The sequence below is a fragment of the Elaeis guineensis genome, chromosome 13 (genome assembly GCF_000442705.2).
Source record: "Elaeis guineensis isolate ETL-2024a chromosome 13, EG11, whole genome shotgun sequence".
NCBI lineage: Eukaryota > Viridiplantae > Streptophyta > Magnoliopsida > Arecales > Arecaceae > Elaeis > Elaeis guineensis.
The window spans coordinates 74,710,425-74,738,030 of NC_026005.2; the positions used below are offsets into that span (position 1 = coordinate 74,710,425).

The following is a 27,606-nucleotide window of genomic DNA, read 5'->3' on the forward strand; positions in this document are numbered from 1 at the left end:
AACTGCCTTCTTTTCGTCATGGGAGATGATCATGGGAGGTGTTGAGATGGAGTGACGGACTTTAGTCCCACATTAGCTATGAGTCAAAGGTTTACTATCTCATATTGGTTCGCAACTGTCCTTCCTTCAAGAGATGTCTTTTGAGTTTAAGCCTAGGATTCAAAGAGGCAAAGTCATGTGGCCCACGAGCCAAAGCAAACAATATTTTTTGCTCGGATGGAAACCGTTAGTGCCTACACGGCGAGTGTGTGGGTCCGTATGAGTGCGGTAGACTGATGTTCTCAAACACTGGTGGCTTATGCAGGTCATTCTCAATAGATAGTGCTCCTTTCCTCAAGAAGCCCCTTTCGGGAAGGCCGATGTCCTCAAACAAGGAAATAAGAAGTTGTTGATGGAGTAGCCCCTTTCGGGTAGGCCGATGTCCTCAAACACAAGGAAATAAGGAGTTGTTGATGGAGTAATGATCGAAACCATGCCATGCATCAAGAGGAAAAATTTTCATGAAATGGGAAATAAGGAGTTGTTGATGGAGTAATGATCGAAACCATGCCATGCATCAAGAGGGAAAATTTTCATGAAATGGAGTTCTGGATTGGATAAATGTTTGCCTGCAAAACATGTGTGCTCTAAAGAAAGCTACAAATCTCTTCTGGACAGAGCATTTGGGAAACAGATTCATTATCATACACCCGTGTGGATTTATGCATGAACAGAAATCCATGCCTTCTCAAGATCTAATCATTTGTGGTTGTGGTCAGTAAGTGTAACGTATTATATTAGGCAATCCAGTCTAGCATGTGCGCTCTTATTTCTTCACAATCTTTGGGTTCTATTTCCATGCTTCTGCTTTCTGTGATCATGGAATTCTTCCCAACAAGTGCTATACTGTCCATATTTGAGCTCGTAAAAAATTTTGAAAATTTCTGAAAATATAAGTGTCAAGTGGACTTGTTTGGTTAGAACATGTGACATGGGTCTTCACAAGGAAGTCTACTGGAAACTATCTGACGCCATGAGAAGAGTGATGGAATAAACAATGATGCTGAGTGTATTTTGATGGAAAATTGAGGTATCATAATGTGTTGATATCCGAATTCCTCCATAGAGATGCCAAAATTTGGGTATCCACAGGATGAGCTTTATTTTCATTTATTTTATGATAAATGAAGAACTTCCATTCACAACACTTAATTTTGGAATCTGTGATGCTGATTATTGTATAGAGTATAGATTATTGTCCATTGATTCAAAGTTGGAGTTTGTATGCTATTGTATGAAGCATGGGCTATGTTTTCTTGTATCCTATTTTTCAAGATTTGTTGCATCGGCGTATCAGCACCATATTTATCCATATCCTGTACATTTATCAATGCTTCATAGGCCACATATGAAGAGATTACAGCAGGAGCTATGAGTATTTGAAGTATCAGCCACCAGATTAATAAAAATTTATGTTTAACACTTCTCCATGACACATACATATTATGGAAGATTACACATCAGACAAATTGCATCATCAAGGTGCTAATTGCTGTTGCTATTATATTGTATGAAGGCAGTTGCCTTTATAAAGGAACGAGGACAATAGCCTAACATGGAGATGGTACCAGCCTTTTCTATGCTGTTTCTGTAGTGTGGTAGCTGGGATATATGGAGATCTGCTTGTGCTGGGAGGCAGCTACATCCTGGGATCATTGTTTCCGGAATTGGGGTCCCTACTTATGTTCTATTCCTCTCCTTACACTGTTTAAGCTGATAAAATGTTCACATGTTCCATGTTAGAGTCACCTGTGTATAAATGTTAAGATCCACACCAAGAATGCCTTAGGAGAGCATGTATTTTTGAATTATTAGACTAATATAGATACTGCAAATGATCAGATAAAAAGGACTTGCATTATATCTATGACTAAACAGTTCCACGACAATGACATCATATCCTGTAGTCTAAATATTTCCGTGAACATACTATTCAAATCAGATTTTTCAGGTTTGGCTAATGAATTCATTTGGATTTACTGGAACCAAAAGTAAATTGAATTATCAATTAGATTGATGTAATGGACCCGCCGAGTCAATGCAGCCCAAGTCCTTCACTTTGTTTGAGATGGATATCATAATTCTTGGGCATAATTCTAAAGATTTAGAAAACAATATACCCATTTTAGTGAATGTCGAAGGTTCTTAATGATTGCTCCCTCTTTTAAACTATTTTCTACTAAGAATTTTTTCTTAACAGCTGCAGAATTTTGTTTGTTTTTTACAATAAAAAGTTTTAGTTATATGTATATTAAAGCATTTGCACAGTATCCAGAGATTGCACCAATAAAAGCAATTTGTAGAAAACAGAAAAATTCAGATTGATGCATCCTAAACATTTTGTAATGCATTCTCCAAATTTTTATCTTCTTTCTTAGGGCCACGTGCTAGATTTCTTACTGCAATCATGGAATGGAAAGTTACTTGGGTTGGCCCAAACCAACCTGACACCCCTCTGATCCAAATCTTGTGGAAGGAAAAAAAGACCCTGGTGGATTCTTTTTCCTCCAAAAGGATTCATGGTGTTGGGTTGACATAGGCCATGCTCAAATGGGCTGTCAGATTCATAAATCCAGCAAGAAATCCAGCCCAATCCTACTGGATTATCCACACAGACGCATACAGATTGCCAAAGCAACATCAACCTTTGCAGTGATGATCTCATCATCTATGCCTGTCAAACCCCTGGATTGCTTCCCTGTTCCATATGATAAGTAGCAGCAGCATCCATTCCACATCAGTGAACTGCAAGTGCTACACATATGACTGCTTCAAATTTCTTCAGGCAAAATCACATTGTTGTTTGTTGCAACTGCTTACCTTTTGCTTCTAGCAATAATTGCTGCTTTCAGTGGTCAGCACATTGTTAGGAAGTTAATAGCGATACGCCTATTGATCATATTCATCCTAGTTGTGACTATTTTTATGAGTGCGTCTGTTTAGGCAGCTACAAACATGATTACAGTTACGCAGTGAAGGTTATGACCCAATACATTCCAAAATTAATACGATGCGGCACTACAGGTGCGTGAGTATAACAAACATGGTGGACAAGCTGGAAAGGGAGGGGCACATAAGTTTTGAGAACCTCTGTTACCACTCCTAGGTACTGTCAACTAAACAATCTTCTAGTTTTCACTTTTTAGCAAGTAGTTTTTATTCCAGCATTTTTTCTGCTCAGCCAACCGGGCTGTAACTGTTCATGTAGCAATGGCAGCTGAGACTCACAAAAGATTTTTTGCATAAATTAGTAGGAAACTTCCATGGATGAAACCAACTGAACATATTATCCAAAAATAAGCCCAAATTGCAAATGAATGTATTGTTGCTGCAATCAGAAATGGTTTGAACAAATATGGGGAAGGGACTATTGGGATATCATTGTCGATATCACTAGTAATATGGACTAAGTTAGTTGGCTAAGGAAGCTTCAAACACTTGAAAAATTCTAAGTGATGTTCATATGCCTCTTCCATTGAAATGACTGAGAACCAAATTCATCAAACATGTTCACGGGTACTTCAACAATGATTGCATTTTAACCCATAACGAGTTAATGACTTACAATGAAAGTGATGGGCCAAAATAAATTGCCCAAAAATGCCTTGTATGATGCTTCCAAACCTTTCTCCCCATTATTCCCCATCAGCAATTTTCTGAGTGTATGACTGTGATTGTTTGATTGATCTCTAAGTTCATTCTATGAATAGTAAAACTACAACTTAGAAACAGTCTTTAATTGATTCTTTCTGATATTATTCAAAGCAGCTGTTACCATACCTATCTTGGTTGGTTATGAGTTTCTAGCATGTTAAGAAATCCCCCTCTTGCACGCTGATCCCCTTTATTGTGATGGATCAAACTACTCAGCTAATGCCTAAATGGTGATAAACATCTTTGCTCTCATGACCTATCAATTCACCAAAATTTTCAATGACAAGCTGGTAATTCTGGAATTCCTTTAGAATTTAAGCAAGAACATGAACATTAATATCTCAAGGAAGAGCTTTACTTCCTCTAGCATTCGTTAGGATGAGTTAAATGAACCGATGGATGATTACTTTTCTATAATGGTGGAATTTGTAGCATGATCCCTGGCAAATAAATGAGCAGGAAACAGCAATTTTCTAATGCAAAGACAACAGATATTTTGCAATCACAAGCAAACCAGCAAAAAAAAAACACTTTTTATTAAGATTCTAATTCACCAATTTTACATAAACATCAGCAAATTGTATGTTATAATATGCATTTCTCCATATATCCAATAAAAATCTCAGGTAAAACAGAAAAAAATCAAGGAAGAAGGACTGAATCATACCGCCTTGACATGCTTCACTTCCATTTAGCATAAAACCGCTCATCGCTCCACAACAGCATCCTCTGCAATGCAATTTGAATGCCCCTCTGCTTCAAATGCAAATGCCTCGGAACTATCCTCTTCTTCAAACTGAAAGCAAAGTACTGTGGAAACTTCTTCAGCTCAACCACCGACCTCCCCATATCGTTCACCAGGTACTCGATCTTAGGTCTCAGGTTATTTTCCACATCGTAGCCAAAGATTGCTGGACAACGGGCACAAAGACCAGCAGACTCCTCGTAAGAAAACCCCAGACTCTGTAAAAATCTGATCTTGGAGACAAGCTTCTCAATGGGGGTATTGAGGAGGTGGGCATGGAGATTGGTGGGCGAGTTGAGGTTCTTGAGCCCCAGCTCGAGGAGGAATTGAAGGGTTGGCCGAAGTCGATACTCAACGTTGGAGACAAGGAGCTCAGGGCAGCGGAGGATGAGATCACGAGCTTGTTCGGGATCGGCTGAGAGGTCGGTCGCCAGGAAGGCAAAGACAGGGGCTAGGGTGCGATCGATGTCGGCCGAGGAGAAGATTCTGGGGCAGAGGAAGGAGAGCCGGGGGAAATGGGAGTCGGAGAAGCCTTTGGATTTGAGGTAGTCGACGATGGAAAGGATCCAATCGAGGGTTTCCATCGAGGAGGAGGATGAAGAGGAAGTGTCGACGCCGAGGGTTTTTAGGTATTGGATCTTCTGGCGCCGCGAAGGGCGGAATCGTAGGAGGAGAGGAGGGTGTGGAGAAGAAGGAGGAGGCGATTTGGGGTTGGAGTTAGGGTTTTGGGAGGAGCAGAGGGTTGGGAGATGGAGCGAATGGAGGAGAGGCATGGTTCCCGGGTTCCGTTTCTTTTGGCGGGAGGAAGTAACGGCTAAGTCGACGGAGGCCAATCTGGCCAACATATGGCAGGACTCGCATAAAACCGCAATCACCTCATCACGCATGGCTCTAGAATCATTTCTTGACACTAGATGAGATTAAATTTTCATATTATAATGGACCTAATTTACCAACCTCCTAAGAATCGACCCAAGCCAATGGGGGTTCTTACCCGAGTTTTAATGCATCTTTTTTGAGAAATGTCAACCATTTGATCGTAAAATGAGTATTTTGAGATTTGTACAAATAGATGAAAGAATGATTTGGAGTGCTTTGGGATTTATATGAGAGATGATCTGGTGGTTGATGGCGGGAAAGAAGACCCATCATTTTTTCGTACGAAAGATTCGAACTCTTTTTATCTGTATACTTGTATATGTTCTATCCTATGTGCTAATGAACGATTGGTCATTTGTAGACGCCATGCGCATAGCAGATCACAAATGATCAATGGAATATATAACACCGTGGTTTTTATGTGTGATTGGGCATGATTTTTTTTTTCTATTTCTCAATATTATAATTATTGGTCTTATTTTTCAAATAGGGTTGATTAAATTTATATAAAGTGGTATTAATTAGATTTTTTATGACAATATAGTCACTGTTCTAAATTGTTGAAAAGAATAGCTAAAATATAAAATGATGGCATCTTTTGATGGTTAGATATTCGTCGTTGCAATGTATGCAACAGAAAAAAGAGGATAGAACAAATAAAATGTGTAAATGCCAGAAAGAGAATATGGGTTGAAGGCTTCATAAATAAATCCAGTCTCAGACATTAAAAAAAGAGAAAGAAAGAAAGAAACAGAATGAATTGCAGGTGATAAGAGACACTTTATGATGAAAACTTTCGAGTTTATGTTCTCATTGCTTTTTGTATTAAAGTCGTCATTTTAGAATGCATCCTCGTTGAAATGAAGATTGTTTATAATAAAATTATAACTAAATAATAATTATTATAGTAAAATATTTTAAAAATAGTTATTACAGCCGTGATAATGCAACGGTGATCCCTGCTTATTTATCCAGATATTTTTTTGATCCATATGTGCACATATTTTTTGCCAAAAAGTAGAACTCTTTTCCACCAAAACCAATATGGCTATGGATTTGTTGTCCGCGTCAACACTTTTACTACAGTGTGTTACCTTTTTTTTTTTGCCTTATTTCCACGAGGAACCATCCTAAACCATGCATGTATTGTCTTAAACACAACAAGAAGTGATAGTTCAATAAAAGGGATGATAGTGAGCATTATTTTATTTATTTTTATACATGCTGTGTATGAAAAGGAAAGAGAATATAAAAGAAATGGAACCAAACGGCTTAAGACTTTGAGGGTGTGTTTGGTTTGTGATAGGAATCAAAATTTGCATCAGAATGAATTAAAAATAGAATGATCATATTTTTCAATGTATTTGATTTATAATCAAAATCAAAATTAGATCATGCTTTGTATGTTGGGAGAGAGTCAAGATTAGATTTTTAAGTATCGTAGCATTCCTGTTTTCTTTGGAATTAAAATAGGATCAGAACTTTCATCGGCTAAATTGATGGAAAGGAAGCCATGCATCTTTACCTATATTCCAAAGGCTAACTCTCTTTAATCAAACGTATCTTCATAATGGAGATGGAAAATAGAACTTTAAAAAGATAAAAGGATGAATTTCATGATTAAAAAACAAATATCATGGGTGCTTTCTAAATAGAATTGGACTTCAAAAGGGACTCGGGGGTGTGGAGATGCGTGTTAGTCCTCACCAAATCACATTAACACGTTGTACATTACTGAACCTAGCTCTGACATTGCAAGCCAATTTTGAGTCCGACCATACCGAAAAAGCGCGGCCTGGCCCATTTCGTAGACTATCTTATTCGTACCCACTCACGAATCGAAGCAAAAAAAACCTGGTTCCGATGCAGGGCGCCCGATACCGACTTGCCAACCACCAGTGAACCGGGGACGGCCTTTTCAAATCCCCGCTCTCCTTTGACATTTCTGCCCTCGCGATCTCTCCTTCTAGTCAGATCGCATGAGGGGCAGACCGAACGAAATCAGCCACGTCATTAGGACGGCATTCTCGTAATTATATTCACAACCAGGGCCCTTTTGAGTGCAATGCTTCGCACCGGCTAGCATTTTCCCGCTCAAAACCCAGGGATCTGCCCTAATATATGTCAAGCCATCTAGTGAAGCGACGCCGTCCTTCGCCTCTCCCTTCCTTTCTGCCCCTAGGTATGGAGGAAGGATTTTTTATGTTTTTATTTTTATTATTTTTTGGTTCTTAGAGAGGGATAGAGTGTGAAAAGAGATTTTTTCCCCCCATTTAATGGAATATTATTTATTACTTTTCTCTTTTTTTGGGAATTTTGGTTATTCTTAGATTATTGATCAATGCATTGTTTTGGCTTTTTCCCTCTTTCAGGTTTCTATCTTGCTTGAAACTTAGCGGAAATGGAGGGGGAAATGGAGAATGGAGGCAAAAACGACGCAACGGCGGATTCGCCCACATCCGTATTGGAAGACGAGGTATCTTTCTGTTTTGTTTCTTGCTGTCTCTTTGTGTGTGTGTGTGTGTTTTATTTTTTATGTTTTCTAATAGTTTCATTTGATCTTAAGTTCCTTTCTTCGTTCCACTGTACTTCTAATTCACGCTTCTATTAGGGTTAGGGTTTCAACTATTTTTTTTTAAACATATATTTTTAACCGTTGCTAAAGCATTTTTTCCCCTTGTTTTGGATAATAATATCATCTGATTTCAGATATTCTTTTTTCCTTCCATTATCTTTTCGATTCACTTGTTCGTCAAGTTTTTTTTTTCCTCCCTTTATTTTCACCTTTTTACTTTCTATTTGGTTGTGGTAGCGGGAGTTACTCCTTTTGTCGATGCTATGTCTTGGTTATACTTTTTTTAATTCATGAAAATAGCAGATGTGCAACGGTCAGGCCACGGGTGGTGTTACATCGGAAGAGGAAGAAAAACCGCAAGTTGATGCCAATAGGAAGAGCGGGGCGGCCTTTGAGGAGGACTCGTCCCTGCCGCTCGAATTCGAGGCAAAGAATGGTGACACCTCTCTCATCACAGAAGCCATGGCACAGGAAGAGGAGAAGTTACTGGAGGCCCGAGTGATGGAGGAGATGAAGATAAAGCAGGAAGAAGCTCAGGATGCTCAAAATCCCAACTTTCGGTTCAGCAAGTTGGATGAGTTGCTGACACAGACCCAGCTCTACTCAGAGTTCCTCCTCGAGAAGATGGACGACATTACATTTGTTAAGTTTCTTTTGGTGTGTCTTTTTTTTTTGACACTCCTTTTGTTTGTTTTGATGCCTGTTTGAATTTTTGTATGGGTTTGACCAGCAGAATGGCATGGAGAACCCTGCTGAAGCAGGGAACGAGGCTAAAGGAAAGAAGAGTGGTCGCAGTCGAAAGAGGAAGTCCACCACCCAGTACAACAATGTGAGTTCATGCACTGATCCCTTTTCAAACACTGTGCTTGGGAATAGTATGAAAAGGATGATAAATTTTCTAGGTCATCTTTGGGCTGTAGAATGTTTTTATTTGTCAAAGGGAATTGCTTTTGGATGCACTTCATACTGAGTTTGTTAGGTTTCTGTTGTATTTTCTTAATATTTGATGAAGATGTTAAGTCATGGTGTTGCTTGAACATAGAAAGGCTCGATGATTAGTGATTCGTAGTTAAATTTGGTGCTGAATTTAGAATTTTTCTTCCTTCTTGTTCTTAAGTGCTTAATATGTCTTTCACTTCTTGATTGTTTTAAAATTAAGCTAAAAATGTACTGCAAAAGAGATACCTGATTTTTCTTTAAATTTAGGCTATTCTGGATGGTTCTGTAATGAAGGTTTTTAGCTCTGCATTCTTGCATGTACTTGTTTATTTTTGGATTTCGTACTCATGTTAGCTAGTATGAAAAGTTTATGGCCTACATGCTTTTTTTGTTGTGCCTCATAGTTACATGTTTCCTAAAATTGTCTTTCATATGAACATTCCCTTTTCCCTGTTGGCACCAAATTCATTTCCTGTTTTCTTCTTAGAAAATATTTATTGGGTCTGCTAACAAATGGTAGGTGATAACATTTATTTATGATTTCTTTATAAGCATATTTCTTGCTTTATATGTTTTTCTAAATTGCACCATGCAAATTCTCTCTTGCTTATGTTATATATTCTGCTTACCATTGGGATGCCTAAACTTCTAAATTGGATAGATCATTTTATTTTTTACACCTAAAGTTTCATACTTTTCAATTTCTTTAACTATTCTAGCATCACTGTTGAAGCCATTGAATATATTGCATGAAATTTCTGTTTCCAACATTTTTTTTTAAAGACAACCTGAGGTTATATTAGAACACAAAATCCTGCGACTGCATTAAGGGCCTACACCTTACAAATCATTAAGTAAAAGAGTGGTTAATATTGATCGAGTTTTTAAAAATGAGAAGTAGCTTATGGAGGCAGTACCAACTACCAACTACCAACTACGCACATCAAGCCACATGGAGTAGAAGAAAGAAGAAAAGGGTCTCACAATCGAATACCAAGCCAATACAGAATGGTTAGCATTGTTATGCCCAAAAGCAGCACTTTTTCAGAAGAAAAAGATTTATCTATCAGTCAGCTATATATATATGGATGTATATGTGTGTGTGTGTGTATTATTCATATTCTTGTGCTTTTGTCATGCTATTCCATTTTTGGTTCCCCATACCTGACTAAGATGTATGCCTGCTTTGCTGTCTTTAGAGGAAAGCAAAGACTGCTGTTGCAGCAATGCTTACTAGATCCCATGAAACTATTGCTCCTGAAGATGCTGATCTTACAGAGGAGGAGAGGGCTGCAAAAGAGCAGGCCGAACTTGTGCCTCTAATGACTGGTGGACAGTTGAAGACTTATCAAATTAAAGGTGTTAAGTGGTTAATTTCACTCTGGCAGAATGGTCTCAATGGGATACTAGCGGATCAAATGGGCCTTGGCAAAACAATTCAGACAATCGGATTTCTTGCACATCTTAAAGGGAAGGGTTTAGATGGTCCTTACATGATTATAGCTCCTCTTTCTACTCTCTCAAATTGGGTAAATGAGGTTTCGAGGTAAAACTGTTTGTTTTTTTTTCTTGTTCTCTATGCTTGTAAACATTTGTTTTGTAACATGAAAATTTTCAATTTCAGGTTTGTGCCTTCCATGAGTGCTATTATATACCATGGATCAAAGAAAGAAAGGATGGAGTTACGGAGAAAGTTTATGCCTAAAGCTATAGGCCCTAAATTTCCACTTATTGTTACTTCCTATGAGGTTGCACTCAATGATGCAAAGGTTCTAGCTCACTATAAATGGAAATATGTTGTAGTAGATGAGGTGATGCTAAAGCTAAATTACTGTTCTTTCTTTCTATTTTGTATCATATCAGTGCTTTCTGTACATTGTATTTGATCATTTATTCTTTTTGCCTTTTATAGGGCCATCGATTGAAAAATTCAAAGTGCATATTATTAAGGGAATTGAGACGCCTGCCAGTTGAAAATAAACTTCTTCTAACTGGAACACCTCTTCAAAACAACTTGGCTGAGCTTTGGTCATTATTGAACTTCATTTTGCCTGACATTTTTTCATCCCATCAAGAGTTTGAGTCATGGTAAGGATGCTGTGGGGTTTCATTTCCCGTCTGAATTGAACTGCATGTTGTTGAAGTTTGTATCTTTTCACTCTTATCACTATCAATGTTGTACACATACTTGTTTGACTTTGTGAGGCTTTGCAAGGAACTAATGGTTTCTTTTAGTAAATAGAAAGTCCACATCAGCACTGAAAGATTACTGTAGAAAGAATTGAAATCTTGCATGTGAATAGGTTGGAATTATTCTTTTGGTTGATTGTTAATACAGATTGTAAATAAGTTAGCTATGATGAATCTGTCTACATTAAATGGATATCTTGGGAACTGGTTTTCTAGTCAGTTTTATGAATCTCATAGATCAGCTATTCCTTCTTTATTCTCAAACTTTGTGATTGTCATTGCTTTTGGTCTATTTAGATACTGCTAAATTCTATTATCACATTAATTTTGGCAGTAGGCTCTTAACTTCTGATATAACAGAACTGAGAAAGTACCAGTTTGGGGAGTGTTCTCCCAGCATGCCCTCCACTCCCCACCCCCCCTCCCCTCTTCTCTAGATGGATGGACAACTTGACTCTTCCGATAATGAGTTCAACCGACCCTAATAATTTTGAAAGTGATCTCTCTTCTTTTCTGGAGATTGCTCAAGAATGTAGATATCGAAATAATTTTGCAAAATATCCTTTTTCTTGTATCTGCCAACAAATTAGGAAGTTTAAAAAACATATGGTGAAAGACCTTCACATATTATATATATTCTAATATTTTCCTTTATACAATGTTGTAAATAATTTATAATTTAATCTTTTTGTATTCTGTATTTTTTTTCTCTCTCTTGCTGAGTCAGACACTTGGACGCGAGTCCAAATCTGATTCTTGAATCCATGTCCATTGAACACTGATTGATGTTCATCCGGACAACATTAAGTTTTATGGATCTCTAGCTGGTATATAAATTAGTTCTTCTCCTTTATTTTCCAATTCATTTTTTTGTATTTCTTTTTTCAATTGGTAAAACATGTTTCTTGTACCAAAAAATACATTGTATGTGGCTCATGGACTGTATTTTGATCATTTTCTAGTCATTGATTTGGTTATTGATGTACATCTACTTTTCCAAGGTTTGATCTGTCTGGGAGGGGCAATGTCGAGAACCAGCAGGAAGAGAGTGAAGAAAAGAGAAGGGTTCAAGTACTTGGGTTTTCTGTAGATATGTTTACATATTCTGCAGTTACTAATTTCCTGTAAGTTTGCCTTGTATTTTCAGTAATATCTGATGGGTTTTTCAGGTAGTATCAAAGCTCCATTCTATTTTACGCCCATTCCTCCTACGACGAATGAAGGAAGATGTGGAACAAATGCTCCCTCGAAAGAAAGAGATCATTTTATATGCTAATATGACTCAGCACCAAAAGCATCTCCAGGATCTTTTAGTCAATAAATCACTTGAAAACTACTTGCAAGAGAAGACAGACAATGGTAAGGATTTTCTTTATGCGGGATGAGTTTTATTAAATCTTGTAAGATGTTTTGGACAAAGGAAAGACTGACCATTTGTCTTGTGTTTCATTGTTCTTTGTTTTGTTTTTAATTTTTGGACTGCGATATGGTAGTTTGGAGATCTGGCATGAAAGGGAAGCTGAATAGTTTGTTTATTCAGCTTAGAAAGAACTGCAACCATCCTGATCTCCTAGAGTCTGCATATGATGGATCATGTATGTGTTTTATAAATTGGTAACTTTATATTCAACAAGTACTGATGACTTCAACTTCATAATGTAGTTTTGCCTTTCTACGGTCTCTACAGATGTTTATCCTCCCATCGAACAGTTGGTGGAACAATGTGGCAAATTTCAGTTGCTGGACAGATTATTGGACTTACTACTTGCTCGGAAGCACAAAGTCTGTTTTTTTTTTTTAATATTTCTTTAATGGAATAATGTTGATATTTTAAAATGTTATGCAATTGGGGTCTTGTTCAGGTTCTAATTTTCTCCCAATGGACTAAAGTATTAGACATCATCGACTATTACTTCAGCGAGAAAGGCCTTGAGGTTTGCAGAATTGATGGGGGAGTCAAACTGGATGATAGGAAAAGGCAGGTAAGTGACATATTTTCTGGATAAAATGACTTTTTTCCTTTACAACAAACAGTTTTTATGTTACAAGATCTGTTAGATGCTAGTGATTTCCAGGTTTGGTTTTGCTTCTAATTGTCTTAGTTTTGATGTATGCCCACTTTTCCAATGGATTGTTTATATTTTGTGTACATAACATCATTTTACCATTTTGCATTTTGTATGTGCAGCTCATGAAGTGGTTTGCCGCCATTGAATTGAATTTGAGAAATTCATGCTACTTCAACATTGACATGTCTTTTTAACTGACATAGGGGACAAGCATCTATATTATCATGATCTGGATAACTGTCAGTATTTTACTAGTGGTCACAGTGTAGACTATAATACATATACTGATTAATGCATTTAGATAATATGAGATTTTTTTTATGTATGACTGTGAATGCTATCATGCAAGCTGATACCCTTATTGTCAGAGCGGGGACTTTAAGGAAGGGCGAAAATGTGTGGTGTATGCCTTCTTTTGCATGTCTGTCAAGCATGCATGCATACAATGCAATATGAAACTGACTTGATTTTCTTTTCTTTTCTTTTTCTTTTTCTTTTTGAATTACCATCATTTTGCGGATTGAGCCACTATATTACTTTGCATTTTGAATTAAAGAACTAAAAGTTTGCTGGGAGAAGATCATGTAAGCATGTTTCATATATCATTTGATTGAATACAATCTTACATTTATATGAAAGGTTTAACTAGGGCTGCCAATGTGGTAGGTCACCCCAACCAGACCAGCTTAATATTTGATTCTGGACCCAAACCCAGTCCACTGGCCAATTGAGTCGGGTTGGGCCTGGTCAATGGAAAATATTTTAAATGGATCTTTTGAGCTGGATCAGGGTCAAGTATGACCCAGACTTGGCCCGAACTTGGGTCAAGACTGACTCAAGTCAAGTCTGCATTTGGACGAAGCATTTAGCTATTATTTTTTAGCTAAACTTTAATAATTTCTAACTAAATATAAATCAGTAAAAGATTTAAATAAAATTAAAAATTACCTTAAACATGAGTTTTTATTCATTTTTTTAGTTTTATGGAAGAAATTATCTTTCTTGAGGTACAACTTTACACTTTATAATTTTAAAATCATATGTTAATATGCTTAAGAACATTATAAATAGGAATTCTCTAAAACAATTAATGAGTGTTTAAATATAATTGTGTTAAGTGAAAGTAGGTTAGAGGAAATGCAACTGTTGAGATAAACAGAGAGGGATTATTTTAAATGAGCGTTTGTTTAATGAATTTAAAAAAAAAAAAAAACATTTAGGGTAAAAGAGTAGGGTCTTTGTATGATTCTGGCTTTCAGGATAGGTAGGATTGGTTATGGGTTGGGTCAGGCCCATTTCTCTGTTGGCTCAAATAAGGCCCAGACGATTTGTAGGACAGGTTTGATCAGGTTGGATTGGAAAATAAAATACCCAGTTTCAATTGTGAACCTCACCTGACCCATGAGTCTTTAAATACAAGTTGTGCCAGGTCTAATTGGGTTGGGACTGTCAGGTCATGGATCGTCTGTCCCTTTTGCAGCATTTATTATAGCTATTCAAATGCATGTTAAATTGTAGCTAACACAGCATGCTTTTGAAACAATTTCCCCCTCATGTGGTCCATGTGTTCCTGAATTCTTAATATTTATGGTTTTATTAGTGGTGTAAAAGCAGGTGGACTAAATAAATTATGCCTTGTTCTTGTAAATGACAGATAGAGGCATTCAATGATCTAAGTAGCAATGTCAATATCTTTCTTCTCAGCACTCGGGCTGGTGGGTTGGGTATTAATCTTACTGCTGCTGATACCTGTATATTATATGACAGTGACTGGGTAAGCTGCTTTTCTAGGTCATAGTTTGTCCTTGCATTATGATGTAGTGCAAATATTTGTGAACTGACCGACTTTTTTCATTAAATACAGAACCCTCAAGTGGATCTGCAGGCAATGGATCGATGCCACAGGATTGGGCAAACACGGCCAGTACATGTATATAGGCTGGCAACATCACATTCTGTAGAGGTTGAATGTTCTTGAAACCATTTGTGTTTTTGAGAACATATGCATCACAGGAAGAAAGCTTATAACCCTTTGTGTTTGCAGGGACGGATCATAAAGAAAGCTTTTGGGAAATTAAAGTTGGAGCATGTAGTTATTGCAAAAGGACAATTTCAGCAAGACAGGGTGAAGCCCAACACCTTAGAGGTTGGTATGGTTTGTCCCTTTCTCTTTGTGATGTTTAAAAGTGATTTGAAAATTGTACTCTGTTTGGGTTTTCTTTCTCCCATTAAAATATGTCTCGAGCTCATTTTTTTTCCTTGGATATTTTGGAATGATTGCCTAGCATAACCTAACCTTTGCTCCATCACAATACTGTTTTAAAGTACTGCTACGTTAGATAACCACACAATGGAATAGATTATTTTGGAAACAAGATGCTGGATGCATGGCTCACTAACCACATAAGAGACCATTTGCTTGTCTGATTTATTTACTTTCTTTTCTTGTTCTTGTAATCTATTTTTTTGTACATATGTGTATGTGCATGCGTGCTTGCTTGTGCAAACATGTCCTTGTGTGTGTCTGTTTCTGTGGTGTATCCATCCATGTGTGGGTGTGGTTGTGTGTTAATGTGGTGTGCATGCATGCCTCTGGATCTGTGTATGCCTATGGATATGTGTGCACGTTCATGCCCGTGTTTTTTTTTTTTTTTTTTTGCTTCAGTATTTGAGTAGGATTGGTTTTCGAATTGCATTGCCTTCTCTCTTTGCCATTATATAGTTCTTTTTCATTTTCAAACTTTGAAAAACAAGCTTCTTGTGGATTTCTAGCTCCACTCAAAATTTAAAACAGAAGATCTATTGCTTTCATTCATTTTTTTATCTTTTGTGACATGATTAATGAATGGGTTATATCTCTTTTGGTCTCCTTTTGTCTTAAGTTGCCTTCCCTAACCTCTTGATACAAATTAAGTTGTACAAAGAAAAGACAATTTAAAGATGTCATGGAACTTTTAGCAGACCAAGATGAGCATGTTATAGTTAATGCTAGACAGCTTAAATAGATAGTGTTAATATTGAGAGGCATAGAAAATTAGGGATATGATTGAAGATTGTAGTAAAGGCATCTGGTGCAAGAAAAGGTTGTCAGATGTATTGGGATTTATATTTGGAAATTAAATTAGTTTACTGTGAAGAATTTTTCTTATAATTTCCACGACTTAGCCTTCTGTTCCAGTGTTGTCATCTGGGATGGAAAGCTAGCAAACAATGAGGCAATGGTGGTACGGGCTTCATTTGATGAATAGAAATAAGCTTGCTGCAATAATTGAGGGTGGAGATAAGTTGGTTTGATCAAAAATCCTTCAGCCCGTAATCCATATTTGAGCCTTTATAATCCTATACCTGACCCATTTATTTTATACCGGCCCATTTCCAACCCACCAACACAATTACTGGTTGTCAAATCTTTTATTTTGGTTAATGGTAATGAAAATGCCAAAAATAGGGGGACTTGGGGTGATGCTAAATACTCTGATTCTCCCATCCACCTTTCTCTGCACGTACTAGGTGTTTGATGATAAGTTGAAAGGGTTGTTCAACCTGCGGTGACTTGCCAGGGTGGATGTTCAAACCCATAACTACAATCATTTTGCTGACTCAAACCCAGCTAGATTATTTTGGGCTGGTTGGCAGGTCTGGGTGAGAATTTGCCACCCCTAGCTGCAATCCTTTTGACCGAATGCTTCTGAAATTCGAATAGTGCTGTGCTTGGATTCCTAAAGTTTTGGAAAGAACTAAAATAAATAACTAAAATCTAGAAAGTAATATTAGAGCATAGGTATTCTAGTGTATATAGTTTTTGATGAAGTTATGAATAGTTGGAAAAAGCTACATGAATGTTAACAAAACTCAGGAAAACAATTAAATATAAATAAATGACACAATTAAGCATGTTGCTGTGAAACTGTGTTAATAGTAATGTGAAGGTACTGATGGTAGTGAGATGGTCAAATAGTAAGTTGGTTTCATGCTGCAAAATATGATCTTATAGGTGAGTCTTTGGGAATTGTTGGGAATTCAAATAGTATAAAGGAGATGCTTGTTTATGAGAGGTGGTCTGATTCTATTTAGGGTGTAGCTTGGTCGGGTTTGGTGCATGCCCAGGTCATACCTATAATCCTAATATAGGATGGTTCTAGGTCATGTCTATACCCAGGTTTGAACCATTTGCTTAACTGGTTTGGTCAGTGGTCATACCTATACGCAGGCTTGAGCCATTTGCTTAGCTGGTTTGATTAGTTTCGAGCAGTATGAGACAGTCCCATGTTCTTAAGACTCAACTATTTCAGGTCAACTCTGGTCAAATTTTATTATTTGAATCTGAACTAATTGGATCATGTTTTGAGACCAAATTTGTAGGTGTATTTCTTGCTTTGAGTTTTTCAAAAAACTTGGACTGACTTGGGTTTGGAAGGTATCTAGGTGTACTCGATCCGGTCACAATCCTAATTTTTACGGATTTAATTTGATGGCAATGACTTGGATGTACTTATTGAAAGCATACATCAAAAGGTTTTTAGGACTTGAACTGTTTTGTGTGGCTTCTTTTACTCCAGTAGATGAATTTAACTGTTGGGATCCATTTGGTTGGGGTATAGCAGATTGTAGAGTGATTATAGAGTAATTTGATAATTTTTGAGAATTATTTATTTAGAAAAATGATTACGGAAGAAAATAATTTTTACTATATTTGGTTAGTGGAAAAATTACTCTGGAAAATGATATTGGAAAAAAGATTATTACATTTGGTTGAAGGTAAATCTACATAGAAGTATGGCCAAATTTACAAATATATCCTTGAACATAAAATAATTTTTTAATATTAGGATAGTATTGTCATCTCCAATTAGTTTTTATGTAATGACTATGATCACATAGCCTTTTATATAATATCATATTCATCTTAACTTTTTTACCAAAATTTTTTATCAAATGAATTTGGAAAGACATCAGAACAACTTTAATAATTATATATGCAGCTTCATTGGGGGTATTTTTGTCCGGTATGGATTACAATCACTCAAAATTTATCAAATACCAATCTTCTATGGTATTTGTTTTATCTTCTCTCTCCGACAAATAAGTATAGGGTCCACCAATTTTTTTATCATTTCTTTCCTCCTTTTTTTCATACCAAATATAGTAAGTTGATATGGATGGAAATCATTTTCCTATGCCAGACTATCCTTGACCAAACTGCCCCTTGAAGCTTTTTTTGCCGTTCTATGGGAATTGGGGCTGTGCTATACACTCTCCTCCTCACTTACTCCTTATGTTCCCCCAATGCTGATATCCTGCACCCATCAGGCTGGCTCCTGCTGGATAACGCAAGAAGGCCCTAATTTTTTCTCTGGACCAAGGATGTTATTTTCTTCTTGATGTCTATCTCTGCTCATTGGATCAATCATGGATGTTTGCTCTAAAACTTTCAGGAATCAGAACTATTGGCGCTGCTTCGAGACGAAGAGGATGAAGAGGATAAGCTTGTTCAGACTGACATTACTGACGAAGATCTATTGAGAGTCTTGGATCGCAGTGACCTGACAGGACGAGCAGATGGTGATGCAGCATCAATTAGTTCTCTTCCTCTTAGAGGACCTGGTTGGGAGGTAGTGATACCAACTAAAAGTGGTGGCAGCGTGCTTTCTTCGCTCAGTAGCTGACTCTTGGGTGCAGTGGACGAACCCCTTTTTTTTTTGGGTTTGGGTGGTGGTGATTGTTCCACTGGATTCTAAGTATGGTGGTTCATGGAACTTTTGTATATGAACATTCGAGAAGAAGCGGCATAACCATCCAGCGTTAGCTATGTATGTTCATTGGTGCTATTTGGGAAGCTCAGATAGTTTGTGCTGTTGCAATTTTGACAAGAAACTCCGGGGAAGCAACAAGCTGTGAACATCCTTCCCATGAACTTTGTAGAATTCTTGTTTGTAAGCTGAAATGATATGTCCCCAACCGTGGCCCTTGGCTCATAATATATTTTGAGATATTTTCCTCATGCCCTGGGATTTTTAAGATTAGGGTATTCGTTTTGCTTCTGAGATGATTGAGGAATAAGGCTTCTATTTTGTGGTATGCTCTTCGTTTTGAAATTTCCAAGCAACATTTGCTGAGCAATTGTAGTTTGAAAACAGCCTAAGCCACTTTACCAAATAAAGAGGAGCCGATTATATTTTTCAAGCAACTTTACCCAATAAAGAGGAGCTTGGATGTTTGTCTGTCGGATTGTAATTCATATTCGATTGCCGAGATTTCACTAAAAAACATTTTCCATTGCCGGGATTTGAACCCGGGTCGCCTGGGTGAAAGCCAGGTATCCTAACCGGACTAGACGACAATGGATTGTGAAGTGTTTGCCACTTGATAATATAACTCTAATGATACCCACGTGGCCGTAGTCATAACAATCCAAAGTCTGTTATTCACATGCAAGACAAATAATTCCTTACGAAAAAGAAAATCCTGATCAAATTGTTATGATCGAAACTGATTAACGTTGCTACTACCATAACTCAGGAGCTTTGGGTCATTAAGTCAACAATACGATCTTTGAGTCAGAAGCTTCTTATTTTATCAAGAAAGTGTCAGGAGCTTCTAAAAGGCACAAATTTCGAAAAATCGTTCCATCTCAGCAAGGACTTGCTCAAAAAAATTCCTGCCGAAGAAAAGAAAGTCAATAGATATATTATAATCTCTCTCTTCATAAGGCATTAATTCCCTCAAATCTATTATTGCGGCAGACGAGCATGGCACAAACTGATTAAAAATAGGTTTTCCCCTTGCATTCAGAAGGGATTTAGAATCAGTACGTGGACACAGCACTGAAGAATTTCAAGACCTTCACTCAGCTGGTAAAAACCTGCCTTGCATTTGCTACCAAAAAAAAAAAAACCTGCCTTGCATAACATCAAAGGTGTTTTCCAACATAACATCATCAAAATATAATAGCTAATGATCAAAAAATTAGAAAACATCTGCTTCCAAAATTTTTCACTCTTTTGTGTGAATGTAAAAGCTAGAAGAGCTTTGGATACTGATACACAACTACTGTGTTCTGCAGAGCTGGGGCCAATTCAGCTTGGGCAGCAGAGTAGGCTGGTGATGGCACAGATCAGCATGTGATTTGTAGTTACAATAGCAAAGTATAACATGCAATAGCTAAAAAAACCTTTAGTCTTGTGCACTGGCAAGTGTTGGGCCTTTCAGAGCTCTCACGTGATCTCAAAGTGTAGTCTTCATCTCCACGGTAGACAATATCTTAGGAACTGACATGCCACCTGAAATAACAATTTCTGCAACAGAAAAAGGAATAGAAAGTCACCTATTGAGCTGGAAAGGGATGCATGACTGCTGCTCTGACCCTTACCAATCCCTTCCCGAACAGATAAATTTGGCCTGATTATGTCCTTAGAGCTGATGAGAAAGATGTCCCCGAGGTAGAGGTGATTGGTAGGAACATAAACACAGGAAAGCTCCTCATCTCCTGTGCTCCTGTTAAGAGATACTGTAGATGTAACGAAGCCAATTGCATATTCACCAACACGTGGATGCCTTATGATGACGACTTCTTTAAAGGCTTGGGAGCTCTGATCTGCACAATGCTGGCATTTTTAGTTGAAATTTAGGAAATAAATGAGCTCGATTCATTATGTTGCGTTTTGAAATCAGTAAAATATAGAACACTTGTTACCTGGCGATATTGCTACACTTATTTGCTTTGAGGCAGAGTAGATAAGGCGCACAATCGGCATTTTCTTGATAAACCATTCACCAAGACTAAGAAGAGAAGTTCCCAACCATGATGACATGAACACACCCACCAGAAAGATGAAGGTAATCGAAGTGATGAATCCTAGGCCTTTAAACTGAAGCAGATTAGTACGGATTTGATTAAATAAAAAAATATAATATTAATATTGCAGACAAATTTTGTCCTAATAATGGGCCCTCCTAGGCAGTTTTCTCTGGTCCTGTAAGAAGCATGTTGGTTAACTCATTGGCTAGTTTATACTGAAATGAGTACAATAATGAGCTAATTAGAACAATGGGAATGACTGCCTATTTTTTACGTTTGAAGTAACGCTGACAGGACTTTGGTCCTTTGGTTGGTACCTATCTCCTCAGTGCACTGGGGAAAGGGTCTTGGTTCAAACCCTGATGGTTACACAGAAGGAACAAGAATGATTTCTACAAACATTTGATTGGATATTAAATCGCTAAATGATTTCTAATAACAGACTCAAGTTCAGATAGCCTGCATAGGGAATTCTACATGGGCTCCACCCTTGATTTCCACATCCCCCAATGATAGACCCTCTACCTATGTACTGTCATCAATCTCTGCAATAAGGCAGGGTGGCTCCACAGATTAACAGATGGCATGGTAATGCCAGGCAATCAATACAGATTATATGAGTTCTGTATAGAGAACATATGTAGGCTATCCATACTCAAGCCTTGTCCAAGAAGGAGATTCTTAGTGGTTCCTGATAGTTAACAGTAGATTGAAATTTTCATTTCATATGATTTCATGACACTCAAGAGCCTTTTTTTCATTACATTATAATAGAGGAAAATTCCCATGCTTAAGTTATGATAACAATTCCAATGCCATGAGAGTATTTTTAGAAATTTGTATGACACTAGATTTTCTTTCAGTTAAAGGAAACTTTGATTGGCTAGGGGTGCCTGATGGTGAAATACTCAATAATTCTATTTAAGGGAAACTAGAATAACTATAAAGTTCCCATAAGATTAAGATTTTGAGGAGATAAGCAGTAGGAACTCAATGAATCATGCAAGGAAACAAATACAGTTAACGCCTTACAGCTTCCATGAAGAAGTTGGCATAAGAATTATGCTTACCAAAAACATTGATCCCAAGATGAGTATAAATAGGTGAAAAGAATCCATCCACGAAATGAATAAACCACCAGGTAGTGTAAAATGTTATTGCCATGGGAAACAAAATTACACTGCAAGATGACAAGAAATATGTCATGATAGAGCATGTCTTATTCTAATATACTTATTCTTTTACATGTCTTCTGAACCACTGAAAAAAATATAGAATCACTTTGGAGAGTGCTAATAAGTGAAAACAATTTATTTGATTCAGCAAAAACAGAAACCATCATGTCTTAACTTCCCAATTTGTTACTCCTTTAATGTGTTCTATCTTATTTCATGAAGGACATCCTTTTTGTTCCTTCATTATCTTGCTGAAATGGAGGAATGTTCCCCCTTCCTTCCTATCCCAAGGGTGTTAGGATGCATTAAGCTCTAGTTTATTGAGATAAGTACAGAAGAATGTCTTTATAATTGTTGCATTGAGATGGTCCACGGCCATGGGCATCTTTTCTGACATTCTATTTGTCATGGGTCTATCATCTACATGCATTTATGTAGATATTTCTGGATAATTGTAGAAGTGCCTTTAGTAGAAAAGTCTAGATAGGGTTCATTAAGAGTCACAAAAATTGTCTTAGAGAAAATACCTAAAGAAATGGGCAACCATAAAGATCTCTAGAAAGGTCCTCATTAATGAAGTCCATCGACCCCGCCCATCAAAATAGTCTAAAAACCACTTAAAGTCTTATATGTCACTGTGAGGGATCCAGCGAATGCAAGGAAGTCAGAAAGTAGTGTCAAAGGTGTCTCCAACCATTCATAATCCATATTTAATTAATAAAAATTTGGGGTTTTCCTGCTTCTCCATATCTATCTTGTATTAACTTGATCTTTACAACAATCTTATAAATGTAGATTAGTGAAGCTAGCCACACAAAGTACCCACATTATCTGTATGCTTATATAGCTGAAAGAATAATGCATTTTAGACTTTTAGTGGCCATGCAAAGTTACATGAGTGATGGATAAATTTATTGAGAAATGAAATCCATAAGCTAGATTATGTATAACAAAGTGTGAAAGGACAAGGATGAGGGCAATAGAAAAGATTTTTAAAAATTAATTGCCCTCATGCTGTCAAGTTAGTTTACTAAACCATTTCTCACTTGTGTGATGAAAATTTGAGCAAACAGAAAAGCAGATATTGATTGAGTTTCTGCTCAGCTCTTGGCTCATAATTGGTGCATCAAATATGCGATTCCGATATCAAAACTTGCATTACAGCTACCCTATCTTCATTTGAGCTTTCTAAAAGTCTTTAGAAACTTGGAAGTTAATTTCTAGTTGCATGAGCTAAAATTTGTCAATATTGAACAATAAGTTTAGTCTCCCCACCTCACCTTTCCTTTCCCTAGTTCAGTAGTAAATGCAAACTAAAAATTACAAGATCCGATTATAAAAATGATCAAATCCATGGTCTATGGCTTAATCAACAAAGCTAAGCCCATAGATGGAATAAGCTTGCATGTGTGCTTTAAATAACACATTCAGTTTCAAGTTGAGACTGGGTGAGCAGTAGGTGCTGCTATTAGCATACCTTTAAGCACTTTTCAGTAGTTAACAGCTTGTAAGCATCCCAGAGATTAGAGGATTATGTATTGATAGCGAGACTAAAGCAGGGTGAATGCTGAATTATAATTTTAAAGGGATGCTTCCACTAACAATGTTTTAAAACCTGGTACATGTGAAAAGATTCAGTGAAGTTCTGGTGCAACTACATATAGAGATGACAATTAATTAGATACTATACAAAAAAGATGAAGATTTAACTGATATCCCAAAGAGATCATCTCATAAGCTCAAATATACAAATTTAAACTTGGTTAACAACTCATGGAAAGGTTCAGTGAATGCAATAAGCCACTATAAGCAGGTCACCAGGGAATGTATATAACTGCAACTGGACCCCTGCTATCCAGTATTTGAATATATAATGTGATTGAAGCAGTTTACATAATGCACCAATTTAAATCCCAAATAAATGGGGTGTTTGAAGGTATATTTTGAGTAGATTCCCGCATAAATAATATGCAGGAATATTCGTCACAGGACCCTCCTAAAGATTGTTATGATCTGTTGAACAGTTAGCAGAGGGTTCCAAGATCCTACCTCCAGTAAAGACATGCATGCATTAATCATGGTTTCATCTCTAATATATCATGATTGGAATCATCTGGCATGGGCAGTGTACAAGTTCCAATAAAGGTTTCATCTTTTAGGCAAAGGATACTTTCATAAAAATATACTACATGATGCACAGCATGTTGAACAAAAAATTATGGTTGACAAGTACAGATAGGCATGATATCTTGCTCTTCAAGTGAGAGGTCTCAGGTTCAAATCTCAATGGTGGTGATCTAACAATTACATTCTCAAAAAGAAAAGAAAAATAAAAGAAAGATAAGCATGTAAGGTGATTACTTGCCATTTGCCAAAAAAATTTACAGATTTTTATGAATTGGCTGCTGTAAAGTTGACCAGCAAAGGACTCACCATCCTGTCATGAACTTTTTTGAGGCCCAGCTGCGGATGACCATAGTAAAGGTCTACAAAATTGCAAGAAAAGGTTGTGAATATCTCATGTATAACAGGAAACCCAAATTCAAGATACCCTATTATTCTAGATTGAAGGTAACTGAATTTCAAAAGATCTCAATCACAATAACAAAACCAAGGGATGCTTATGACAACAAGTAGCCCCACTTATGTGTTGTCAAACATGCTATTTTTACAATATGTACAGTTTTTGTAGTCTTGTATATACAAAGATCAAGCTTTAAATCATCAAGCCAATTCGAATAGATGGTACCATGATTGTTTCTGGTGGTTATAACACATGATTACTGGCTCAGACAACTCACTAGCTCCAGTTGAGGCTTGTTAATTGAAGATGATACGTTTAATATTTTAACTTCTCCCTAGTGTCGTGCACATTATATGGAGATACAATATTTATTACTATCACCGCATCAATTGAGTCTGATCTTCTGGACTTTCAGTAGGCTCGTCATCACCTTTGCCCTTATTGACTGAGTGGAAATTGACTCAAGACTTCTGTTATCTAATTATATCAGAAAATAGTAGTGGAATGAACCTAGAATTAATCCCTACCATGAAGTCAGTCTTATGGAGAAGCAAAAACTCTCTTTATGAATCCTCCATCCACCATCTTCAGGAAACTTCAAGCTTTTGACGACATCACCAATCAGGACAGCCTTCAACTTATTCCATCAAACCAAGTTTCTCATTTTTTAGGCATTCATCTCCACACGATAGATACGTTAATACCAGTTTTTAGAAAAAAAGGAGTCTATTGCTGCTGTTGCCTTCCAGATTTCCATTTTACCTCACACACACTTTTTGATTAACAATCTCAAATTCCCCCCAGATGTAATCCAACAGGAAACAAATCTTAAACTATTAGTATAGACAAACCTAAAGAAAAGAACTTTAAAGATCGCCTGAACAGGTAAAGATACAAAACCAGATCCCTTTGGATCAAGTACGGAGGATTCATCAAAGATTAATCAGATGCAAATCCAGTACAGAAAAATCCCCTTTTTTTTATGGCAGTGGATATGGAAACGAAAACAGAATCTAAAATCTGGCAAAAAATCTCCTTTTTTTTTTTTCGAGTCATTGGACCACGAATCGAGTAATATAATGAAAAGGAGAAGAGAAGAGATCACGAGCAGCTAACCTCGATCCCGGTGGGTGGGTGGCGGAGGTGGAGGGAGGAGGGAGGAGGTGCAGAGATGGTGGGCGGGGAGGAGGAAAGGGACGCCCCATCCTCGAGTTCTAGGGTTTTGCTGCCGACGGGGATGAGGAGCTCTCGATCGCGATCGCAATCCCTGCCTCTGGGGGTGGCCATGGCCGTGGCGAGGGCGGTGCCTTCTCTCTGTGTCGCGCTCTCCTCCATGGAGCAACCGCCTCCAACCATATGGACGGGCGAGTAACGGAATTGTCGGGCTCTCCTCGCTGGTATCGAACCGGTTGTGTCCGCTCCGGTCGAAAATCTAAATAGATAGGATCGGCCGTTTGACCAACCGAGCATCCCCGGCTCAACCGCCGCCAATTCTCGTTTCCATGGATTAGGTTTAGTTAGACTCTTGCTATGGTGCTTCTAAATTTCCTTGCAAGTATGCAGTCTTCAACATACATGTCAAGTGGAAGGTCTTAGATTGATGCCGGATAACCGGCAGTTAGGTCATCAAAATCAAGTCTTTTTGTGAGTAAATCAAAATCCATGCTTTTTTCAGTTAGCTCCCTCATCTTTGATACTTTCCTCTGTCCACTCCCCTTCTTCTTCCTTGCCTTTGGTCTTGGACCGTAAGACTCCTCTTCTTTGCTCTTCCCTATCTCCTTTCTCACCAACCAATCTCTATTGGATGGTGTCCCAAGCTTCATCTTCTCCATGGGCTCCATGGCTCCTTCTTGACTAGGTGGTGGCAATGGGGCTTTCCTCAATGGTGGCAATGATGGTGGGGCATGTCTTGGTGGAGGTGGCGGTAATAAAACTTGCCTCTGTAGGAATTAAACAAATAAATATCTCAAGAATTCTTCAATTCTTTATGGCAATTATAAATTTGGGTCGGAGAAATTTGCGAACCTAAAATTTTTATCTTGATCTTTCTCTACCGATGAAGAAGGCAAGGAGGGTAAATGGGGTTTTCTATTTGGAGATACGAGAGTTAGCAGTCGGAGTAACAACAGAGACAATGATGATGATGACGGGACCCCAAAGTCAATAATCTTAGCATTCTTGAATTTAGATTTTTTAGACCTAATATTGGATCACACAAGCTTGATCTAACCAGAGTGATGAAGCTTTCATTGATAAAGCTGCAAGCGATGACAAACTCAAAGAAGATATTGAATTGAATGATAGGTATGACGATATTGCTTAGCATTAAGATATGGACCTTATAATTCTCAATCGGGATAGCAACGATGGGAAGATTCATCAGGAGCTTGACATTCGGCCGTCGGCAAGTACCTTGGAACTCTCTTTCTTGTTGGAAGACCTTCTTAGAAAGTAAAACTCCTCCTTTGAGGAGTATTTGTCATTGGCCCATACTCAAGGCAAGATACGGGAGGAAGGTGGTAGAGCTCTAATAAATTGATGGGAAAGCTATTGGGCTGGAAAGTGATGGTGATGAGGAAAAGTCCTTGTTGGTAGCAGCATCATGACTGTTGATAAGGGCATTGAGATAGAGAAAGTCGAAGATGGCAACAGGTGATTGTTGGCAGTAGAGATAGCGAAGTTGAGAGGGAAGAGGTAGATGTTATTGGAGCAAGCGGCGAAGTTGAGAGGGAAGAGGTAGATGTTATTGGAGCAAGCGGCCTTGTTGTCAGAGCAGCGGCAATCATGGAGGAAGAGATTAGAATAAAAAAAATTATAAAAAGCATCCTAGCAAAATCCTTATTTATATATCAGTATATGGGTATAACACTTTCATTTTCAAATTATTATTATTTTTTGAGATATTCATGACATGAGTGAGATATAACTAGCGAGAAGGAATGATAGGATCATCGAAGGAATAGTAAAAATTATTATTTTTTCTCATATATGTTTGGCAATGCGATGTTTCACAGTTGTT

General features: G+C 37.5%; 3 protein-coding genes and 1 non-coding gene across 5 annotated transcripts; 1 reads left to right on the forward strand and 3 right to left on the reverse strand.

The window, feature by feature from the left end:
• Positions 1–1,415: 1,415 nt before the first annotated feature.
• LOC105055945 (transcription termination factor MTEF1, chloroplastic) lies at positions 1,416–5,324 on the reverse strand. The gene is made up of 2 exons (XM_010937984.4): positions 4,361–5,324; positions 1,416–1,788 (listed from the first exon to the last, which is right to left on the reverse strand). The coding sequence occupies exon 1, from the start codon at positions 5,281–5,283 to the stop codon at positions 4,375–4,377; it is 909 nt and encodes a 302-aa protein (XP_010936286.2). The 5' UTR covers positions 5,284–5,324; the 3' UTR covers positions 1,416–1,788; positions 4,361–4,374.
• A 2,046-nt stretch (positions 5,325–7,370) lies between these two features.
• LOC105055944 (ATP-dependent DNA helicase DDM1) lies at positions 7,371–19,091 on the forward strand. Of its 2 annotated transcripts, none has more exons than XM_019854319.3 (16): positions 7,371–7,499; positions 7,690–7,793; positions 8,193–8,534; positions 8,623–8,721; positions 10,031–10,377; positions 10,456–10,642; positions 10,744–10,919; positions 12,023–12,092; positions 12,191–12,380; positions 12,515–12,616; positions 12,709–12,803; positions 12,884–13,003; positions 14,745–14,864; positions 14,955–15,053; positions 15,135–15,236; positions 18,526–19,091. In XM_019854319.3, exons 2-16 carry the CDS (start codon positions 7,719–7,721, stop codon positions 18,754–18,756), a joined length of 2,355 nt encoding a protein of 784 aa, XP_019709878.1. In that variant the 5' UTR covers positions 7,371–7,499; positions 7,690–7,718; the 3' UTR covers positions 18,757–19,091. The 2 variants fall into 2 exon arrangements, with proteins under 2 accessions (XP_019709878.1, XP_010936285.1); XM_010937983.4 differs by having other exon boundaries at positions 8,626–8,721.
• Positions 19,092–19,361: 270 nt separating this feature from the next.
• Positions 19,362–19,435, reverse strand: TRNAE-UUC (transfer RNA glutamic acid (anticodon UUC)). Its single transcript has one exon. It is a non-coding gene; the product is annotated as a tRNA-Glu (tRNA).
• Positions 19,436–19,975: 540 nt separating this feature from the next.
• LOC105055943 (protein LIKE COV 1) lies at positions 19,976–26,071 on the reverse strand. Its single transcript, XM_010937981.4, has 6 exons — positions 25,704–26,071; positions 24,497–24,549; positions 21,959–22,068; positions 20,784–20,951; positions 20,460–20,684; positions 19,976–20,385 (listed from the first exon to the last, which is right to left on the reverse strand). Exons 1-6 carry the CDS (start codon positions 26,055–26,057, stop codon positions 20,315–20,317), a joined length of 981 nt encoding a protein of 326 aa, XP_010936283.1. The 5' UTR covers positions 26,058–26,071; the 3' UTR covers positions 19,976–20,314.
• Positions 26,072–27,606: the final 1,535 nt, after the last annotated feature.